At 30.7% G+C, this 23,593-nt stretch overlaps 1 protein-coding gene, 1 long non-coding RNA gene and 1 pseudogene across 17 annotated transcripts; all 3 read right to left on the reverse strand.

Moving 5' to 3' along the window:
• Positions 1–1,372: 1,372 nt before the first annotated feature.
• On the reverse strand, positions 1,373–13,046 carry LOC111295321 (uncharacterized). 16 transcript variants are annotated; one of them, XR_016327369.1, is made up of 7 exons: positions 12,728–13,045; positions 12,401–12,587; positions 12,118–12,318; positions 11,388–11,591; positions 1,848–1,958; positions 1,586–1,730; positions 1,373–1,486 (listed from the first exon to the last, which is right to left on the reverse strand). It is a non-coding gene; the product is annotated as an uncharacterized LOC111295321 (long non-coding RNA). The 16 variants fall into 16 exon arrangements; XR_002690803.2 differs by having other exon boundaries at positions 12,118–12,327; XR_016327368.1 differs by having other exon boundaries at positions 12,118–12,327; positions 12,401–12,590.
• LOC111294956 (F-box protein At5g07610-like) lies at positions 5,957–7,393 on the reverse strand. The gene is made up of 2 exons (XM_089742850.1): positions 6,982–7,393; positions 5,957–6,857 (listed from the first exon to the last, which is right to left on the reverse strand). The coding sequence occupies exons 1-2, from the start codon at positions 7,239–7,241 to the stop codon at positions 6,011–6,013; spliced, it is 1,107 nt and encodes a 368-aa protein (XP_089598976.1). The 5' UTR covers positions 7,242–7,393; the 3' UTR covers positions 5,957–6,010.
• An 8,794-nt stretch (positions 13,047–21,840) lies between the features above and the next one.
• On the reverse strand, positions 21,841–23,462 carry LOC149514956 (F-box protein At5g07610-like; annotated as a pseudogene).
• Between the last annotated feature and the right edge of the window lie 131 nt (positions 23,463–23,593).

A 23,593-nucleotide genomic window follows, 5' to 3' on the forward strand; every position in this document is an offset into this window, starting at 1 on the left:
TCTTTTAATGAAATAATTTGTGTTAATATTATGATTAGTAAATTTGGAAGGAGCAGTTGCAAAGTTTGTTAGAACCTAGAATCTGAATTTTTTTTGAGATAGTTCACAAATGGAACCCAAATCATCTTCCAAATTTAAGCTCTTAGTTAAGAAATTCAATCCGTAGAACAGAGTCTTGAAAGTGTATTTTTTTTTTTTTTGGCTTTCTCATTCTGTTATTATCTATTAGTGTTTATTAAGCATTGCGACCTGAGAAGAAACCACAGGATGAGCAAGAAGAGGTGAAATTCTTTTGCTTGCTTAGTTTTAATTGAGTTGCATTGTCCGGGTAGTGTCTTTCAAAGAATTTTTGTTGCTTCTAGAATAGAATAAACGGCATTTCTAATTTGTTCAGAATGATTAGTATTAACATTATCATTTATCAAATGCCAGGCAATACCTCCTGAACCTTTTATCCCTCTTACAGAGGAGGAGACGGCATAGGTTTCCCAAGCTTTTTCTCCAAAATACTGGTATGTAACAATGCATGTGTTAGTGTTTAATTATTTGATTGTATGTCACTTGTGTTGTAATGTTTTGTGTTTGCTTTTGCAGGAGGAAGATATTGGTCTCTCATAAGAACTCAAGCATTGATATTAGAGGAGAAATTTTGGAATGCTTGAAACCAGGTTCATGGTTGAATGATGAGGTCATTTTCAATTACTTTCAGGGTTATATCTTGTGTTGTGTATTTGCAGATAGTAGTCAGTGAAAGGATTTGTTAATTTATCTAGTAATATGGTTTTACCACATGTTGTTTCTCTTTTGTAGGTCATTAATCTCTGTCTTGAATTGCTGAAAGAAAGGGAAAACAGAGAGCCAAAAAAATTTCTGAAATGCTATTTTTTCAACACCTTCTTCTATAAAAAGGTAGTTGTTTGCTGGTCTATCTTCTTCAATTTTCACATACCTTATTTTGTTCTTTCATGTAAGTTTGTATAACTATCAATTTCTCAACTACTTTTTCTCCTCTGATACTCAGTTAGTGAGTCCCCGGAAAGTGGCTATAATTATAGACTTTACAAAAGATGTTGGGGTACTGCCTGTTTGATTGTGACAAACTAAGTATTTATCTTTTTCTTTCTATAATCATCTGTTTGGCAAGATTGAACATTGCATTTATCCTTAAATCAATTATTCCATTTTGCTGAGATATTTGTCCCCATACACAAATATATACATTGGTGCTTGGCAGTTATCAATAAGAAAGATCAGAAGTTCTATTATCTTCATTACTAAAAGGGAAAGATGCTAAAGTGTTGAATACACTAATATGATTTTCAGTGACGTGTTTTTCTGTTTATATGTCATATATTTTTTATGCATGTAATGAATGAATTCAAAGTATATTAGGTAGTTCAAATGTATAAGGATGTGGAGTTTAGGATCCTGTTAGCTGCAAGACTCATTTCCCAGCTACTTCTTTTTGCTATACAGCACCGCAAGTCTGTAACAACAAACTTCACAAGTTAATAATACCACTTAGAAAATGCAAGCTAAATTGACAAACAAGAACCATTTCAACTAGTTTCAATTTCTTACTTACGTAAGCGTTCCCTCATCCGTAGCCAAGATCAGGGCAGTAACAGTCTACATTTTCCCATCGCCGCATCCAAGATCACACGACTAGAAGTATGCGTAACATCAGGATCGAGATACAATTGTTTCGTTATGTCATCTCTCGAACAAACCTCAAGTGCCAGAGACGAGTCAGGATTGAGATACAATTTACTGATAATTACACGTAAACTCAATCATCAAAGAAAAAAAAGAAAAACAAATGCCTGTTTGAGTGAAAGATTATATACCCTAAGGAGTGCACGAAATTTGCTCAAAAGCCCCCTGTAATAACGAATTATATCTCTACTATTAGGTCCACCATAGTCTATGAAATTCAATATTGCTGAAGCAGCAAGGACCTATGTCACAGAAAACAACAAAGATGACTATGAAAATACGAGTAAATGAAGCAATCAGACAACAAAGACGGATGGCAACAAGATATCAAGCTATTGCTTCTAGGAGAAATAATTATTACTAGAGAACATTTACAATGTGCCTCAACTAAGATTCAGAAAACTTCAAATTTTACTCTCCATAAATATCTTTGAAGGGATAGGGAGAGGAAAGCAGTACCAGAACAATTCAAGCTTCGGTAGCATACATTTAATCATATTATTAGATGTTAAAATGAATTCATTGTACAATTTAACTACTTCAACCTATAAAAGTTATGAACCCTGAGTGACTTTAATCAGGTAATGAAATAATAAAAACCAGAAACACATCTAACCAATATAGCATGTTGGTTGCAGTAGTTGGAGACTTCCGGATTAAATTCAGGTGTCAAAAGTGAATAATTCTTGTAACTATCCATTCTAGGATGCACACTTGAGAACGTGACAATTACTTCCAAGTCTGACAATAAAATGAATAAGGAAATTCACCTTAATTTACTTAAACAGTATACAATATAAGGCGGCCAATATGCAATACTCTCAAAAAAATTTTAAAAACATGATAATGCTTTATACTATTCTTTAGAAACATGATAATTGCCGTTTTATGGACCTTATGGGTCTCATTACTTTTCTAGTCCCTTTAATTTTGTTTTGTCCTGCCGCTGCCGGCTATTGTGGAATGGGCTATAATTTGTGCATTATTGTGCCTTGGAGCTCGAGTGTATTGGCAGCTTTTTGAGGTTGTGACAAGGATCCTGTTCTTGGTTGGGGCTTATAGGCCAATTATCTTGTGGGATGAATATAATTGATATCAACTTCGGGTCTTCCTATTACCAGGGGTTTATTGTTGTTTTAACTTTGACAAAAATTTTTATGGTACCTTCAAAGAAAGAGATGATAAACTTTTACATTTTTATTCCTACGTACTTGTTTTCATGGCTGAATTCTAACCTAAGGGAACACGTTGATATTTAAAGTTGATTGCATAAACAAGTTTAAAAAATTCTAAATGTTGTTGAGCAATGTCGTTAAACAAGTAAATAGCATTATGCATTAAACAATGGGTGTGTATAATGAGCAATTCAATGAATAGCTTAATAATTATTTGGTGTTTATATAAAAAAACAAATAAATACAATAAACAACAACAAACTAAGCATTTTCCCTCTTGCAAAAAACGATAAAAACTAATCTTAATGGGTGGTACACCTGTTCTTGAGAAGATCGGACGTCTTCCATGACTACAGCTAATGCAGGTAAACACAGGTGAAGACATTCCTTTTGAAAGTTTGGGCTCAAGTGTACGCTCAAATGTCCAATGGCTTTAATAGCAGCCCATCGAACACGTGTATGAGAATCATGAAAGCAGTCCAACAACATCAGGACCACCTCTTCCAGTTTATTTAGAATTGCCTGTGCCGACAAGGTAAAGAAATAACCAAGTTAGAAAGAGGTTTACATAAAGACAAAGCTATAACTATAATTTACAAGAATAATAACTAATCGTAAACATGCAGCAGAAGTAATAGGTTGACAGACCGCCACTCGAGGATTACGGGAGTCAGGTGGACGCTTAAATTTTGGTCCTCGTAGCACTTGATCACTTGAAGACTTGGACAATTCCACAATAGCAAAAATGGCAGCCCACCTTACACGAGGATGTAGATCCGAGCGTAGTGTATGCAGAATCACTGACTCCACCACGTCCCCTATCATCACCTGTAGAAAACACCCACAATGAAATAAATACTATGGGAAATAAATTGCTCTGATATAAATACATATAAAAGATTTAAAGATCCTCAAACCTCATCTGCACAATTTTCAAAGGTATATGCAACTACACAAAAAGAAGTATGTCTGAACTGCCACTTGCAACTAGCCAATAAATCTTGAATGAGCTCCATAACCAACCGACTGATTATGTTACCACCTTACAAACTGTCAATTTATGCAAACATTTCTTAAAAACTCAGAAATGGTCTATCCTCGTATCATTTTCATCATTTTTGTCTTCGTCCTCATTCCAATTTTGGTTAGCCTCCGTATCCACAACAACAATTTGGATCAATATCACATACAGCCTATAATTTGCCGTCATAATTTCCATCACCAGCTACATTATTTTCCCTGAATATATTTTAAAATTTTCAAAATTTATATTTACTAACTCTATTACTAAAGACAACGCCTTCGCAACCTCTGAATCAATACCAGACTTTACCAAATCAATCAAAATCTTAAACGTCAACACAACCAAAACTTGAATCAGATCATTTTGTTCTAGAATGACGTGTAAGAATCAAATCAAATCCACTCAATTTTAAATGCTCGTCTATAATACACAAAACATAAAAATTTAAGTTTCTAATAAAGTTTATTTATATTAAATAGATATAATAACAAAAAGTGACCAATCTAGATGCAATGATTTAAATATAAACAAATTAATAACGTAACTTGTAAATTCAAACCTTAGAACAATTTTCGATCTGGCTAAGTGTAATCAAAACTGCGTATCTTTTCTGCCACTGCACAGAAGACAAGAACACAGGAAATACCTTCAAAGCTAATGGAATAACGATATCCCCTCCTAACGGAATTGACATTCTATACATACACTCCTGAGCAATACTTGTTTCCCCATCATCGTCAACCTCATTTTCTGCATCATACCAATCTGCATCATCCTCAATGTTAACCAAAAGATTAATCAACAACCAAAATAAGTTTTTTACAAACTGCGGTAAGATCACCATCATCCCTGGAGGCTTCGACTCTGCTAATGTAATTAGAAACTCAACGGCTAAATGCCGTGAACCTTCTTCTAAACTCTTGGCCTCCGCAATTTTAAACATTAATCCCAGTACTTCTTTGCTCATTAGAAACCCCGGCTCCGTGTCGGCTAACTCAATTAACAACTTTAAAACCTCTTCCGCTGTGGCTTCTAATCGAGAGTTGAGGGATTCAGTCAACGTCTTCATTATGAACGGCAACAACTCTTGGAAAGCGTCTCGATTTTGGCCGCTTGACATACATTTAATGAAACTGATAGAGGCTCTTAAAGCTGCAACTCGAACATCACTTAGAGGACTAGATAAGTATTTGAGTAGAACAGAGTGGAGGATGTTAAAATGAGGAATTAGAGTTTCCGTTGTTTCTCCGTGAGCTAATCTCGAGAAAATCAACAAACCAGATTCTTGAAGGTTAGAATTAATAGAATTCACACACTCAAACAGGAAAGGAAGTAAGTCTGGCCAACCTGCACTAGGTATGGAAGAGGCGATTTCAGATATGGTGTCGCAGACCTTTTTGATATTGGTTTTCGATTGTTCAGTTTGGAGGGAGAATAAAAGCGCTGATTTGATGGAGTCCCGCGTAGTTTCGGCTAGAAGAGGGAAGAGAAACGATGAATCAGCTGCGGGAGTTAGGATTTTTCGTAGGAGAACGGCGGAGAGGGCGCGTAGTTCCGGTCTAGGGGAGGACGAAATAACTCGGGATAGAGCGAGTGAAACTGAGTCCGGTTGAGTTTCTTTGGCAAGGAGGAAGCATGACTCCGCTTGTGAACGATGGTGGTTGGAAGAAGCCATGAGGTGGGAGATTAGGGTTTCAAACTGGCTTAAGTCGGGACCCAAAATGTGAGTGAGTTGGGCGAGTTGGATCTGAGTTGGATCCATCGCCATGACGAGCTTTAGGTTTTTTGAAAAAGAGAGGGAGACGAGAGAGAATTTCGGAGGCAGTTAAAGGAGAGAGAATTTCGGCGGCAGTTTTTTTTTTTTTTTTTTTGGTTTACAATGACGGTTTGATGGTTTTAAATGATATGAAAGAATAGGTGATGATACTCTTTTTAAACTATTCTTATATATATACTAAAAACTCATTCATTAATGTTGAAAGTGAATTAATAATGTTCCAAGTCGTTGATGTTCTAAGTCGTTGAAAACTTAAATCTGAGATAAGACCTAATTAAAAATCTAGAGATGATTGGTTTCAGCAAAAAGTTGCACATCTCAAATACAAAAAAGGGTCCCAATGTATCGACAGGCCCAAAAACAGAAATAATCGGCTCCATATTGGTCTACCGTGGGACAATGCAGCACTTTTAACGTGCCATCCTTGAGATTATAAGACATTGCCTTACCATCTGAAAATACTGCAAATAATGAGTCTCCTTCCTCGGATTGCATAGCACAAAACAGTACATATTCTCCGAAATACGTATAACTTGACCAAAAAGGTAACCTGGAGAGAGTATCATATTCCGCTTCAAGATTTAAGCTGTACTTCAAGTGCCAATCTGAATAATCCTCCACCATCTCAAACACAATAAACTTTAAACGTTTAGCAGCACTATGTGCAATTGCAAGATTCAAATATCCCCCTGACTCCCCAAAATATTGACACTGCACTTTATCTACTCTCGGCATCGGCATTGTTTTCAAGCATTCATTTTCCACATCAAAATAATGTGATTCCCTACAATTACTATACCAATGAACCGCACCCTTAAAGAAAACACCATGATTAAATTTTATACCCCAATCCCCAGGGAATTTGATTTTTGATAAACTCCAAGAATTAGTCTCTGATGAATATATGTCAAAAGAGTACTCAGGTCTGTCGGGAACCGGCCATTCCTTTATTTTCTGCCGCCAGACAGAAATAATCTTGTAATGAGGTGATTTAAGAGGATCAAACGCCAGATTAAGAGCCTCGTGCTCGTAATCCTCAACCTGAGAGCTAGGAAAAGAGAGCATCTTAAACTTCCTGGTGGTTGGGTTACAGATAAAATATCTCGCTGAGCTAGGAAAAGGGAACATCTTAACCTTCCCGGTTGTTGGGTACCAAGCAACACATCTAATTGTTCACTGATCTGGGAAAGAATCATAGGAAGCACAAAGAAGCAAGCCAGAACAAGATTCCAATATCATAACGATCGGCTCATCTATAAAATCGAAGCGTGGGAGTCGTAGGCAGTCATGAGTCAGAGGAAGGAAGCTGAACTCTGAAGGAAGGTGAAAAATGGTAGACGTCGGGAAATAAAGCGGAAGGTTTGAGGCAGCCTTTGTTGCGTGGGGAGCAAGCGTGGGAGAGGCACAACCCGGTGCTGGAAATAAGAGACATCCATTGTTTTGAGACGGCCTTGAATTTGATGAGAGATTTTGCAGGCAAATAAAGGAGGATTTCAGTTAAAAGATCTTCATTGTTGGCTATCTGCTCTGCTGACTCGGGAGCCTTCATCGTCTTTTTATCTAAACGTATAACAACTGCTTTTGCCCTTCAGCCAAAGAAAACCCTGCAAAACTGCTTTTGTATATGAGTTTGCGTCGGGTAGGGATAACTTCGTATTTATATGAAAAATAAGGGTAACAAAAATTTTAGGTTGACCTATGCAGCCCCGAATTTTCTTTTTTATGGAACATAATCTCAAAAATCAATTAAAAAAATAAATTATTTGATGTGTCATGTTATATTAGGATTGGTAAATATTCTTTTAATGTATATTTAGAAAATCAGTAAATTATTATCTACATCTATAATATATATAAATACGGATGTGAACAAAGTTTTAAACAAATGACAGTAAGTATTTTTGTTCATTATTTTTCTAAAATATTATTTGTCATTTTAAATTATTTTTAATTTAGTATTTATAAAAAATAATACTATTATTAATTAAAAATTCGATTAGTTGTTAGCTTTACATAGTCATGTTCTAATTCAATTCATATATTAATGCTATTAAGAGTTTGAAATAAAGTTACTTTTAATAGTTTGAATTATTTAATTTTTATTAATGGTTTAATAGTTATTTTAAACCTGTTTTATCATATTATGTGCTTATATACTTTTGGGTTTTAATTTTTTTTCCTTTTTAATTTTTGTGGTAAAATTTTTAATGTTTTTATTCTTGAATTTATTATTGTGGGTGTAATTTGTATGTTGATAGTGATTTTTATTTTTAATTTTTCAACAATTAAATAATAATAATTAAATTTTGTTTTCTTTGTAAGTTATATATTTCTAAAGTAAAAATGAACTAGTGTTGGTTAAGTTATATAATAATAGAGATTACATATTTATGATAGAAAATATTAATTGATAATACAAAGAAAGGTTTAAAATTATATTAGGTAATTTTAGACATAACACAATAACATAACAGAAATAATCTTTTAATGAAATAATTTGTGTTAATATTATAATTAGTAAATTTGGAAGGAGCAGTTGCAAAGTTTGTTAGAACCTAGAATCTGAATTTTTTTTGTGATAGTTCACAAATGGAACCCAAATCATCTTCCAAATTTAAGCTCTTAGTTAAGAAATTCAATCCTTGGAAACAGAGTCTTGAAAGTGTTTTTTTTTTTTTTTTTTTGGCTTTCTCATTCTGTTATCATCTATTAGTGTTTATTAAGCATTGCGACCTGAGAAGAAACCACAGGATGAGCAAGAAGAGGTGAAATTCTTTTGCTTGCTTAGTTTTAATTGAGTTGCATTGTCCGGGTAGTGTTTTTCAAAGAATTTTTGTTGCTTCTAGAATAGAATAAACGGCATTTCTAATTTGTTCAGAAAGATTAGCATTAACATTATCATTTATCAAATGCCAGGCAATACCTCCTGAACCTTTTATCCCTCTTACAGAGGAGGAGACGGAATAGGTTTCCCAAGCTTTTTCTCCAAAATACTGGTATGTAACAATGCATGTGTTAGTGTTTAATTATTTGATTGTATGTCACTTGTGTTGTAATGTTTTGTGTTTGCTTTTGCAGGAGGAAGATATTGGTCTCTCATAAGAACTCAAGCATTGATATTAGAGGAGAAATTTTGGAATGCTTGAAACCAGGTTCATGGTTGAATGATGAGGTCATTTTCAATTACTTTCAGGGTTATATCTTGTGTTGTGTATTTGCAGATAGTAGTCAGTGAAAGGATTTGTTAATTTATCTAGTAATATGGTTTTACCACATGTTGTTTCTCTTTTGAAGGTCATTAATCTCTGTCTTGAATTGCTGAAAGAAAGGGAAAACAGAGAGCCAAAAAAATTTCTGAAATGCTATTTTTTCAACACCTTCTTCTATAAAAAGGTAGTTGTTTGCTGGTCTATCTTCTTCAATTTTCACATACCTTATTTTGTTCTTTCATGTAAGTTTGTATAACTATCAATTTCTCAACTACTTTTTCTCCTCTGATACTCAGTTAGTGAGTCCCCGGAGAGTGGCTATAATTATAGACTTTACAAAAGATGTTGGGGTACTGCCTGTTTGATTGTGACAAACTAAGTATTTATCTTTTTCTTTCTATAATCATCTGTTTGGCAAGATTGAACATTGCATTTATCCTTAAATCAATTATTCCATTTTGCTGAGATATTTGTCCCCATACACAAATATATACATTGGTGCTTGGCAGTTATCAATAAGAAAGATCAAAAGTTCTAGTATCTTGATTACTAAAAGGGAAAGATGCTAAAGTGTTGAATACACTAATATGATTTTCAGGGACGTGTTTTTCTGTTTATATGTCATATTTTTTATGCATGTAATGAATGAATTCAAAGTATATTAGGTAGTTCAAATGTACAAGGATGTGGAGTTTAGGATCCTGTTAGCTGCAAGACTCATTTCCTAGCTACTTCTTTTGCTATACAGCACCGCAAGTCTGTAACAACAAACTTCACAAGTTAATAATACCACTTAGAAAATGCAAGCTAAATTGACAAACAAGAACCATTTCAACTAGTTTCAATTTCTTACTTACATAAGCGTTCCCTTCCCTCATCCGCAGCCAAGATCAGGGCAGTAACAGTCTACATTTTCCCATCGCCGCATCAAAGATCACACGACTAGAAGAATGCGTAACATCAAGATCGAGATTCAATTGTTTCGTTATGTCATCTCTCAAACAAACCTCAAGTGCCAGAGACAAGTCAGGATTGAGATACAATTTACTGATAATTACACGTAAACTCAATCATCAAAGGAAAAAAAAAAAAACAAATGCCCTGTTTGAGTGAAAGATTATATACCCTAAGGAGTGCACGAAATTTGCTCAAAAGCCCCCCTGTAATAACGAATTATATCTCTACCATTAGGTCCACCATAGTCTATGAAATTCAATATTGCCGAAGCAGTAAGGAACTATGTCACAGAAAACAACAAAGATGACTATGAAAATACAAGTAAATGAAGCAATCAGACAACAAAGACGGATGGCAACAAGATATCAAGCTATTGCGTCTAGGAGAAATAATTATTACTAGAGAACATTTACAATGTGCCTCAACTAAGATTCAGAAAACTTCAAATTTTACTCTCCATAAATATCTTTGAAGGGATAGGGAGAGGAAAGCAGTACCAGAACAATTCAAGCTTCAGTAGCATACATTTAATCATATTATTAGATGTTAAAATGAATTCATTGTACAATTTAACTACTTCAACCTATAAAAGTTATGAACCCTGAATGATTTTAATCAGGTAATGAAATAATAAAAACCAGAAACACATCTAACCAATATAGCATGTTGGTTGCAGTAGTTGGAGACTTCCGGATTAAATTCAGGTGTCAAAAGTGAATAATTCTTGTAACTATCCATTCTAGGATGCACACTTGAGTACGTGACAATTACATCCAAGTCTGACACTAAAATGAAAAAGGAAATTCACCTTAATTTACTTAAACAGTATACAATATAAGGCGGCCAATATGCAATACTCTCAAAAAAATTTTAAAAACATGATAATGCTTTATACTATTCTTTAGAAACATGATAATTGCCGTTTTCTGGACCTTATGGGTCTCATTACTTTTCTAGTCCCTTTAATTTTGTTTTGTCCTGCCGCTGCCGGCTATTGTGGAATCGGCTATAATTTGTGCGTTATTGTGCCGTGGAGTTCAAGTGTATTGGCAGCTTTTTGAGGTTGGGACAAGGATCCTGTACCTGGTGGGGGCTTATATGCCAATTATCTTATGGGATGAATAGAATTGATAACAACTTCGGGTCTTCCTATTACCAGGGGTTTATTGTTGTTTTAACTTAACAAAATTTTTTATGGTACCTTCAAAGAAAGAGATGATAAACTTTTATATTTTTATTCCTACATACTTGTTTTCAGGGCTGAATTCTAACCTAAGGGAACACTTTCATATTTAAAGTTGATTGCATAAACAAGTTTAAAAAATTCTAACTATTGTTGAGCAATATCGTTAAACAAGTAAATAGCATTGTGCATTAAACAATGGGTGTGTATAGTGAGCAATTCAATGAATAGCTTAATAATTATTTGGTGTTTATATAAAAAAACAAATAAATACAATAAACAACAACAAACTAAGGATTTTCCCACTAGCAGAAACGATAAAAACTAATATTAATGGGTGGCACACCTGTTCTTGAGAAGATCGGAAGTCTTCCATGACTACAGCTAATGCAGGTAAACATAGGTGATGACATTCCTGCTGAAAGTTTGGGCTCAAGTGTACGCTCTAATGTCCAATGGCTTTAATAGCAGCCCATCGAACGCGTGTATGAGAATCATGAAAACAGTCCAACAACATCAGGACCACCTCTTCCAGGTTATTTTGAATTGCCTGTACCAACAAGGTAAAGAAATAACCAAGTTAAAAAGAGGTTTACATAAAGACAAAGCTATAACTACAATACACAAGAATAATAACTAGTCATAAACATGTAGCAGAAGTAATAGGTTGACAGACTGCTGTAGACATCTTATTTCGTCCTGAGTTATCCTCGAATCTCAAGTCAGTTTAAATTGGGCTTTAGGTTTAGCCCATTTAGTTTTGGATTTGAGTTTTGTGTTTGCTTTGGACTTTAAATCCAAAATATTTATAATTGTTTGCCTTACTTTATTTCAGGAGATAAATCATTATGTTTGGGTTTGAATTAAAATTGGAAAATAAACTTGTTGAGTTTAAAATTGAAATTGAAGGAGACCAAGGATGAAAATCTCATTCAACCAGATAAGATTTTGATCTTGTATCCTATGGGGGTTGAGTCCTTATTTAAGCAACAACCATTACACTACAAAAAAGGGGGGCAAGAAATAGATTAGATGAAATATTAGAGAAAAGGTCATAGAAAGATCACGATCTTCACCTATTTCCTCCACTTTAGCAACGGCTTAGACTAACATCGCCTTTCTCTACCATTGCCATCACCAGTCATAGCCTCATGTGAAACCACAAACACCATTGCCAAATTGAAAACCATTATTCACATCACACTGCTACCGTCGATCAATCCAACCCTATCACCAATTCAACTAGGCTCCACCAGAATAAAAAATCCACCAAATACCTAGCAAAACTTCAGAACACACAGTAATTACACAGAAAATTCAAGGGACAAAAAATAAAAAAACTGAGTAAAATCACCCTACCACTTGCAAATCCACCACAGTAGAACCAAGGCAACGCACGGCACACCTAACCACAGTCTCAAATTCAATTCCAACCAACAATCAGGAAATTCATAAGCCAACAGTAATAGCTTTGCAACCCAGAAGCGACTGTGACTCCGACCACTACCCAGAAACCCAAAAAGAACCAAGTTTCATCACCCACCTCCTACTAAGCCAAAAAAAAACAACAAAGCAAAGTTAAAAACAAAGAAGCAATTTTTTTTGTTTCATTTGAGTCATTATATAAAGGGTTTTAGGTCTTCAAATTCAATGTCAAGGTAGCCCAGAACGAGGCTAATAACATACCTTGAAGAAGTGGCCATAGGAGTGTAGGAACCAAGATGGAAATCATGACTTTCGAGCACAGATCTATGGCTATCTAGATAGTTTTAGAAGTAGTTAGCTAGAGTATGAGGAAGAAGAGATTGAGACAAGTTTGTGGGAAAATTTTGAAGTTGTTTCAGTGACGTACGATAGTGAGGGAAGCAGAATAACGTTGATTTTTTAATAAAGCTTGAAGCTGGGCTTGTGTTTTTTAGTTTATTTTGGTTTTTGAAAAATCTTGAAAAGGGAAAGAGAGAGAATAACAGAGGATAGAGAGAGAAACAAAACTTTAAGAATGGATAGAAAGGCTTGAAAAGAGGCTTTTATAGTCCCTTAAACGGTGTCGTTTAGCATTAAAAGAAACTTTTTCCGCCAACCCGTCCAGTACATCCGCACGTCAACCCATGGTAAGCCGACCTAGTCACGACCCTCTCCATAAATCTGCATCCCCTAAGCTGCCAAGCCAAGCTGCTTTTGCACCAAGCCGAGTTCATCCTTGTAGCCAAGCTCCTCCCCAAGCAAAGTTAAGCCAGATTTTTTGGGTAGTATGTCCTGTTATGTTATTTATCTAATGTTTTTTTGGATGAAAGTTTTGCAAAAAAAAAATAAATAAAAATATTTTTAAAGAATGATGACAATTTTAGAATACCAATAAAAAATGTTTCAAAAGAAAAAAATTTTAAGAAAAAGTTAAAAGTATCAATTTTTTATAGAAAAAAATTTTTCAAAATTATATTTTCAAAAGAAATATGTTTAGGAAAAAGTTGAAAGTATCAATTTTTTTTAAATAAAAATATTTTAAAAAAAGATTTTAGGAAAAAATTAAAAATATCAATTTTTTTTAAATAAAAATTTTCTCAATTTCAAAAAATGCGTTTAGTAAAAAAGTTAAAAGTATCAATTTTTTCTTAAATAAAGGCATTAATTTTTTTTTTCAAAATAAAATAAGAAAAGAAATCTCTAGAAAAAGTTGAAATATAAATTTTTTTTTGAAATTTTTTAAAATAATATGACGACGGAGCCATTGCAAGAGAAATAGTAGTTTTTTGTATACTTTTGAGGTAAGAGAATTTTTTAATTTTTTGTCAAAAATATTGGAGTCAATTAAAAATAATTTCTAATAATTAATTATTTAGTAAGATTTTTAAAGTTTAATGGATAACATAAAATCAAGTTGATACCATCCATGGATAAGCGTTGTGGGGTGCTATGACCTTCCCCACACGTAATCGTACTTCCGAACTTAATTCTAATTTCATAGATATTGAATTTACCTTTCAAAGATACCTAAGCCAAACTTATGATTTTTCTTTAAAAATAGACAGATTCAGTTGAGTGGCTAATTGCACTTAAATAAAAAAATTTGGTAACAATTTCTTAATAAATATCTAGCGATAGGTTCACGGATCTAGACGTTATGACAACCATCACTCGAAGATTATCAGAGTCAGATGGACGCTTAAATTTAGGGTCTTATAGCACTTGATCACTTGAAGACTTGGACAATTCTAGAATAGCAAAAATGGTAGCCCACCTTACATTAAGATGTGGATCTGAGCATAGTATATTTTGAATCATTGACTCCACTACGTCCCCTATCATCACTTATAAAAAACACCCACAATGAAATAAATACTATGTGAAATAAATTGTTCTGATATAAATACATATAAAAGATTTAAAGATCCTCAAACCTCATTTGCACAATTCTCAAAGGTATATGTAACTACACAAAAAGAAGCATGTTTGAATTGCCACTTGCAACTTGCCAATAAATCTTGAATGAGCTCCATAGCCAACTAAATGATTATGTTACCACCTTACAAATGGTAATTTATGCAAACATTTCTTAAAACCTTCATCATATTGTTTTCGTCCTCATTCCAATCTTGGTTAGCCTCCGTATCCACAACAATAATTTGGATCAATATCACATATAGCCTATAATTTGCCATCATAATTTCCATCACCAACTACATCATTTTCCCTAAACATATCTTAAAATTTCCAAAATTTTTATTTACTAACTCTATAAATAAAGACAACGCTTTTATAACCTTTGAATCAATACTGAAGTTTACCACATTAATTAAAATCTTCAACATCAACATAACCAAAACTTGAATCAAATCATTCTGTTCTGGAATGATGTGTAAGAATCAAATCAAATCCATTAAATTTTAAATGCTCATTTATAATACACAAAACATAAAAATTTAAGTTCCTAATAAATTTTATCTATATTAAATAGATATAATAACAAAAAGTGACCAATCTGGATGCAATGCATTAAATACAAGCAAATTAATAACTCGTAATTTGTAAATTCAAACCTTGGAACAATTCTCAATCTAGCAAATTGAAATGAAAATGGCATATCGTTTTTGCCACTACACAGAAGGTAAGAACACCATAGATAACTTCAAAGCAATGGAAAAACAAAGTCCCCTTCTAATGAAATTGACATTCTGTACAAACACTCCCGAGCAATACTTGTTTCCTCATCCTCGCCAACCAATTTTTTTGCATTATGCTAATTTGCATCATCCTTAATGTTAACCAAAAGATTCATCAACAACCAAAATAAGTTCCTTACAAACTACATTGAATAAAACTATTTGATTTTTTTTGTTTGAAATATATTGAATAAAATTGATTAAAGTGCTTAAAGCAATGATAAAAGATTTAGGGTTTCACTTAAAACTAGAAGGATTTGATAAATATTTGAAAAAAAATGAAATTGAGAGTCTTTAAATAAAGGATTAAGACTTCGTTAATTTGAGAATGTTTAAATAAGGGATTAAGGTTTTGTTTGTTTATCAGATATTTTGAGCTGATTGAAAGAAGATCAAAAAAGCAAATTGTTTGAGATTTAGACTTGTAGAATTTATACATTAGAATAGTAATGGTTATAACTCCAACTAATCTCTAACAATAACAATGGAAGAAGTTAGTACAGAAATGGTATGGTAGAGTTTTGTTTATTTTTGCTTTTTTTATCCGTAATATAAATCTTATTCCATAGAATTTTTATTGTCAGTGCTACACTTCTTTTTTTTTTTTTTGTTTTTTTATCATAAATGCTTCGATTCCCAATTAAACCAAAATTATCACTATCCTAATAAAACAAAAACAATCAAATTGTGAAAATTTAAAATCATATTAGCATTTAATTAATCTTAAAATTCATTTTTTCTAAAAAATTAAAATCATGTTAGCATTCAATTAATGTTAAAATTCAATATTTATAATTCAATAGTTTTTAAAAGTAGTCGCAAGTGTCACTAAACTCTCTTTCAAGATGGATGAAAATTTCAGGTCCACTATGATACCAGGAAGTTACACATTCATTATATAAAATCTTACTCTTATACAGAGCGTAGGATTTTTCATTAAAAGTGTTACATGGCATTATCTTATCCTATCTTTTTGTTTTACTTTTTTTATTCATAATATAAATTTTTGCCATTTGGCACTATCTTATTTTATCTTTTTTTTTTGCTTTTTTTATTCATAATATAAATATTATTCTTGTAGCAAGCATAGGAATTCTCATTGTGAGTTTCATGTGGCACTATCTTATTTTATCTTATTTTGTTTTTTTATTCATAATATAAATTTTATTCTTTTACGGAGTGTAGAACTTCTTATTAGAAGTGTCAAATGTCATTATCTTATCTTATCTTATATTTTTTCTTGTTTTTTTTATATATTTTAAATTAATAATTTTTTCAATTTTAAGTTTTTCTATTAAATTCACTTGATCTGAATGCTATGTGTTCATTTTTTTCTCTTTTACTTTTCTTAATTTCTAATTTTTTATATATGCAATAAATATATTTTAGATTTTTCATTTTATGTGAAATTGTTTTTCCTTTTTATATTTAACTAATTAAAAAAAAACAAAAAATAAATATATTTTTAATAATTTTACATTTTTGTATGTAACATCCAATTATACTAAATTTCTTTTTTGCTATTTTTACCTTTCTTTTACTTTTTGTTTTTTCACTAAATTTATTTTTTTTTTGGATTTTTAATAAATTAGTGAAACCTATTTGATACCAAAAGTATGTCACATTTTTTTTTTACTTTCTTCATTTTCTAATTTTTTACATATCTAATAAATATTTTATAGATTTGAATTGTTTTATGCGACCTACTTGGTATCAAGAGTAGGTTAAATATCATGCCATTTGATTATATCTTTTCACTTCTTTAATTTCTTTTTTTCTTTTTCATATTTAATAAAATTTTTTAAAAATTTTAAAATCCTTTTCATGTCGGCCATCCAATATATTAATTTTGTTAACTTTGACTTTTCACATGACCTTTTACATGGCAATTCCTTTGTGCTTTTTTTTTCTCATTTTTTTTATTTTAATTTATATTTAAAATTTTTTCTTTAAATATTTAATAGATTATTTTTTAAAAACAATTTCATGTGGATTCATTTGATATTATTGAAAATTTTTTAATATTTTTATTTTTTTAATTAGATAATTTAAAAGAAAAGGATGTTGATAGTGGTGTCAATGTAAATTCTAGATTTTTTTTTTTACTTTTGTTTTTCCAAAAATTTATACACTAAATTTGGTAAAAAAAATAATGTCAATGGAGATTTCCACTAACACCCATTTTGTTTTATTTTCCTTTCCTTTTTTTTTTTGGTTTTTTTTAAGTTAGGTAAATTTTGTAAGGAAAATGGTCAATGAAGGTAAAAATGACAAAATTATTAATTTTTGATAGGTTTCAACCCACATTGATACAAAATAATCCTTTTTGAATCGAAATTTGGTTGAGGTTGTTGAGATTCTTTCTTTATCAAAATCATGGTTGAAGGTGGATTTAGAGTGTTCCGTCTCGAGAAATATATATATATAAATACATTTTTTTTATTATTCAATCAATTTTATTTTAATATATATTTATTATATTAATAAATTTATCTATCCATATGATTAATTTTGCTTATGTTGACTTTTGGTTAACTACCATTTAAGGTGTCGACGTGTCCTATGGTTCTTTCATTTTTCTTTCTTTTTAAAAAAAATTTAATTAAATAAAATTTGTGAAAAAAAATAAAAGTATTCACGTGACATTTCAGTTTAGTTTTTTTTTTCTTTTTATTTTTAGTTTTAGTTTTTATTTTTTTAATTAGATAAATTTTGTAAAAAAAAATCCAACAAAGGTATCCACATGGCATCCTAACTTAGTTTTTCATTAACCTTTTTTAGATAAATTTTGCAATAAAAAGAGCCTATTCATGAGAATGCAAAATAATCTAAATTTGACAAATTTTAATCAATCCTAATTCCACAGGGAATGAATTTTTTTATAAATTGGGGTTGGATAGGGGCAAATTAGGTTTTTAAAAGAGAAACGGAGTCAGGTCAATGGTGAGTTAATGGTGCTTTACCCTTATTGACTTCGAAGTATATATAAAAGTATATATTTTATTATTTCTGTAATCATATATTTATATATATCTATAATATTAATGAACTTATTATTTGATACTTAATTTATTAAGTTAATAAAATTATTATATTTATATATAATTAAGATATAATTTATATTAAAAATAATTTTTATAAACATTATCCATCAATAAAAAGTTATAGAATGGAGTGTACACATGACATCTCCATTCATACATTAAAAGTTATAAAATTTTGAGGGATGAAATGTCTACATGTCACTCTTTTTAGCTTATCTTATTGTTTTATTTTACCTTTTTTTAAGTTTTTTTTTTATATAATTTTAATTAGATAAATTTTGTGAATGAAGAATGGGATATCCATATGACACCTCAATTAACTCATTTTTTGTTCTTATTTTCTATTGTTTTATATTTCTTTTATTTTTTTCTTTTTTGTTTTTTATTTTTTAATTAGATGAATGTTTTTAGAAAATAATGTCAATAGAAAGATCCACATAGCACATGCATTTGGTTTTTTTTTTTCTCTTTTTTGTATTTTTTTTTGTTTTTACGTTTTTTAATATGATAAATTTTGCTTCAAAATGAATTACTTTTAAGGGATGACAAAGCAATCAATATCTAATAGGTTTCGATACGTTTCAATTTGATATTGATTTTTTAGCAATCAATATCTAATAGATTTCGATTCATTTCAATTTGATATTAATTTTTTAAAAAAATTAAAATCAAGTTGGGACAAGTCAGATTTTATTAAAAAAATGAGGTCGAGTTGAAATCGGGTTTATGGTGCTTTACCTTGATCCACCACATTGTATATATAAAAGTATATCTTTTATTATATATTTGTTTTTATATTTATAAATATGTATTTAATTAATAAAGTTATTATTTGATACTTTAGTAAAGTTATAATATTTATTATATTAATAAAGTTATTATTTGATCTACCTCAATTCCTTTTTTTTTAAAAATTTTTCCTCTTTTTGTATTCTTTTTCTTTTTTTTTTCCCTTTATGTTTAATAAATAATATTTTTTTAGATTTAAAGTGAGACTTATTTGATTAAATTGGTTAAATTTTTTGTTTGTTTTTGTTTTTTTTTTTTTACCAGATAGTTATGTAAAAATGCATGCCAAATAAAAGTGTCCATGTGACACTTGAATTTTGCTTTTTTTAGTTTTTTTCGTACTTTTAAAATTTTGTTTAAAATAAAAAATATTTTGATTAGATAAATTTTAAAACAAAATGAGACAGTTAATAAAGATGACAAAACAATCAATATTTGATAGATTTTAATTAATTCTAATTGGATATAAGTGTTTTTATTAAAATTGGTATCGAATCAAGTCTAGTCGATTTTTTAAAAGAGAAACAGTATTGAGTCAAAAGTAAATTTAAGATGCTTTGTCTTAAACCATACCGTAATATATTTAAAAGTATATATTTTAGTATTTATTGAATTTTATATTTTTATATATGTATTATATTAATATAATTATTATTGATATTTTAATTTAAGATATTAATATTTTAAACTCAATTGATATATCCATGAGGTACCGCAATGATTTTTTTTTTCATTTTTTGTTTATTTTTTATTTTTTCATTTTTTTAAATTTTTTATTAATAAAGTTGTTATTTGATACCTTAATTTGAGATATTAACATTTTAAGTTCAATTAGAATATCCAAGTGATACCTTGATGAGCTATTTTTTTTAATTAAATTAATTTTATGAAAAAATGAAGTTAATGGAAATGTCCATAGGGCACTCCCATTTGGCCTTTTTCTCTTTTACCTTTTTTTATATTTTTAATTAGGTAAATTTTACAATAAAATATTGATTAATAGATATAACAAAATAATTTGTATTCGATAGATTTCAATCCATTCCAATCTAATAATAAATGATTTTTTTAAATCAAGATCAATATAAAATATGTGAGTTTTTTAAAAGAAACGAAGTTGGGTTGAAAATATATTTAGAGTGTTTTAACTCGATGTATTTCAAGATATATATATATATAATATTTTATTATTAATTTAATTTTATATTTATATATAAATTAATAAAATTATTATTTAATGTCTTAATTTTGAAAACTAATATTTTGTACTCAATAAAAATGTTTGTGTGATCAACAGCCATAGGCCGAGTGCTTGACTCTTAATTCCAAAAATCAAGGTTTGAATCTTTGCAATCTCAACTATTAAAAAAAAAAAAAAAGGTGTTTACGTGCCACTTTCTATGAGCTATTTTTTTTTCTCTTTTTTGTTTTTGTTTTTAATTTTGTTATTTATTGGGTTTTTTATTTTTATTTTTTCAATTAGATTTATTTATTTATTTTTTTTTATTTTTTGGGTTTTCGATTATAACTAATGTACTGTCAACTAAATAAGCGTCAAAACTGCCTTAAAAAAAAAAAAAAAAGGCAAAGTGCACCTCGAATTGAAATCGACGAATTGTTGTCAAAGAAATTTCTTAGATCAATAAATATAAAAAGGGGAGTTTTCTTTTCTTATTGATATATTCTTTCTCTTTTTATTTATACTCTTTTGATTTATCAGAATAAATCAAATTATTTATCAATCAATTTGAAAGTAGTACGTTTATATAGCTTTTTGTTTATCTTCGCCACGCCAACATATCCAATATAATAAGAGGTTTTTATTTTTTTTCAGATTTTTGGGATTTTATTTTTATTTTTTTAATTAGATAAATTTTGTAATAAAAAAACCGTTAAAGCTATTCACATATCACTTATATATGGCTGTTTAATTTTTATCTTTTTTGTTTTTAATTAAATAAATTTTATGACAAAATTTAAAAATCAAATTAATAAGATAATAAAACAAAAAAAAAAAAAAATTAACCCGCAACATTACTCGGCTAATCCATCTAGCAATTAAAATTTTTTTTAAAAAATTTAATCCAATCAAAATCACAAGCAAGCATAAAATAGTTAAACCTTCGTTACCAGTTGATTATCAAGGAAAGGCCTGATGACTGTTGAACTAAAACCTTGGTTGCCTAGCAGTATCCAACCATCTCACAGGAGCCAACAGCATCATATGTGAAGACACAACCCTTTGCTATAGGTTTAACATAAGAATATTAATAGATAATACAAAAAAAGTCTTAAAATTAAATCTAATAATTTTAAATATGACATGATAATATAACAAAAATATGATATAAAAAATATAATAGTGGCATAATTTAAAATTTTGACAACAAACGTATAAGTTTGGAAAATAAAAAAAATATTTTGTATTTTATGTATCAACATAAATTATAATACGATAATTTTTATATTTTATAATTATTTAACATGAAACAGACACAACATGAATACATTAATGATCAAATTTACTTAAAACTATATCCACCCAAACATTAAAAAGGTAATAAGGAAAGAAATGGTTGAAGTAAAGGGTGTTGGAGAACAGATGAGCCATTGCGGGGCAGGTCACTTGCTTTTTCTGCTGATTCTGATCCGATGAATCTCTATTTGGAGAAGCACCAAATTATATATTCATCATATTAGCTATGCGTTAAATGTTTACTGGTATTACTGATCATAATTTTAATTCTTAAATTTATAGGCTACATCAAGCGTAGTTGCCTGTAATACTTTTTTCAATGCAAAAAAATCATGCAAATTCAACTCCCACCTACAAAACAAATGTTCACAAAGTCCATTAAGAAAAAGAAAACTCATTCATTTCAAGCCAAAGCCCAAATTCCATTATAGAAAGAAAGACCAAGGTAGCCAACAGGTTCACAAAGAAAGAAAACTCCCAAGTTTTCAGCCCAATACATATTTAGTTGGGGAAAATTTTTATTAAGAGTCCTTCTTATAATTTTTTTTTTCAGTTTCTAAAGAAAGAAAAATTCTAATTGTTTAAGATATAAAGTAAAATTATTTTTAAAGAATTAAAAATTAAAAACTAAAAATAATTGGTGTCAGCAAAAAGTTGCAAATCTCAAATACAAAAAAGGGTCTCAATGTATCGACAGGCCCGAAAACAGAAATAATCGGCCCCATATTTGCCTACCGTAGGACAATGCAGCCCTTTTAATGTGCCGGCCTTGAGATTATAAGACATTGCTTTACCATCCGAAAAAACTGCTAATATTGAGTCTCCTTCCTCGGATAGCATAGCACAAAACAGTACATATTCTCCGAAATACATATAACTTGACCAAAAAGGTGGCCTGCGGAGAGTATCATATTCCGCTTCAAGATTTAAGCTGTACTTCAAGTACCAATCTGACTAATCCTCCAACATCTCAAACACACTGAAACTTCAAACGTTTAGCAGCACTAATGTGCAATTGCAAGATTCAAATACCCCCGACTCCCCAAAATATTCACACTCCACTTTATCTACTCTCGGCATCGGCATTGTTTTCAAACTTTCATTTTCCACATCAAGTGATTCCCTACAATTACTATACCAATGAGCCGCACCCTTAAAGAAAACACCATGATTAAATTTTATACCCCAATTCCCAGGGAATTTGATTTTTGGCAAACTCCAAGAATTAGTCTCTGATGAATATATGTCAAAAGAATACTCAGGTTTGTCGGGAACCCGCCATTCCTTTATTTTCTACCGTCAGACAGAAATAATCTTGTAATGAGGTGATTTAAGAGGATCAAAAGCCAGATTAAGAGCCTCGTGCTCGTAATCCTCAACCTGAGAGCTAGGAAAAGGGAGCATCTTAAACTTCCTGGTAGTTGGGTTACAGATAAAATATCTCGGTGAGCTAGGAAAAGGGAACATCTTAACTTCCCCGGTAGTTGGGTACCAGACAACATATCTCATTGTTGACTGATCTGGGAAAGAATCATAGGAAACACAAAGAAGCAAGCCAGAACAAGATTCCAATATCATGACGATCATCTCATCTATAAATCTAAGCGTGGGAGTCGTAGGCAGTCATGAGTCAGAGGAAGGAAGCTGAACTCTGAAGCTGGAAGATGGTAGACGTCGAGAAATAAAGCGGAAGGTTTGAGAGAGCCTTTGTTGGGAGGGGAGCAAGCGTGGGAGAGGCAGAACCTGGTACTGGAAATAACAGACATCCATTGTTTTGAGACGACCTTGAATTTGATGAGAGATTTTGCAGGCAAATAAAGGAGGATTTCGGTTAAAAGATCTTCATTGTTGGCTATCTGCTCTGCAGACTCGGGAGCCTTCATCGTCTTCGTCTTCGTCTTCGTCGTCTTTTTATCTAAACATATAACAACTGCTTTTGCCCTTCAGCCAAAGAAAACCCTGCAAAACTGCTTTTGTATATGACTTTCTGTCGGGTAGGGATAAATTCGTATTTATGGTAACAAAAATTTTAGGTTGACCTATGCAGCCCCAAATTTTCTTGAAGGAACATAATCTCAAAAAT

This window comes from Durio zibethinus, chromosome 14, assembly GCF_047325235.1.
Source record: "Durio zibethinus cultivar Kanyao isolate XHJ-2024 chromosome 14, ASM4732523v1, whole genome shotgun sequence".
Taxonomy (NCBI): domain Eukaryota; kingdom Viridiplantae; phylum Streptophyta; class Magnoliopsida; order Malvales; family Malvaceae; genus Durio; species Durio zibethinus.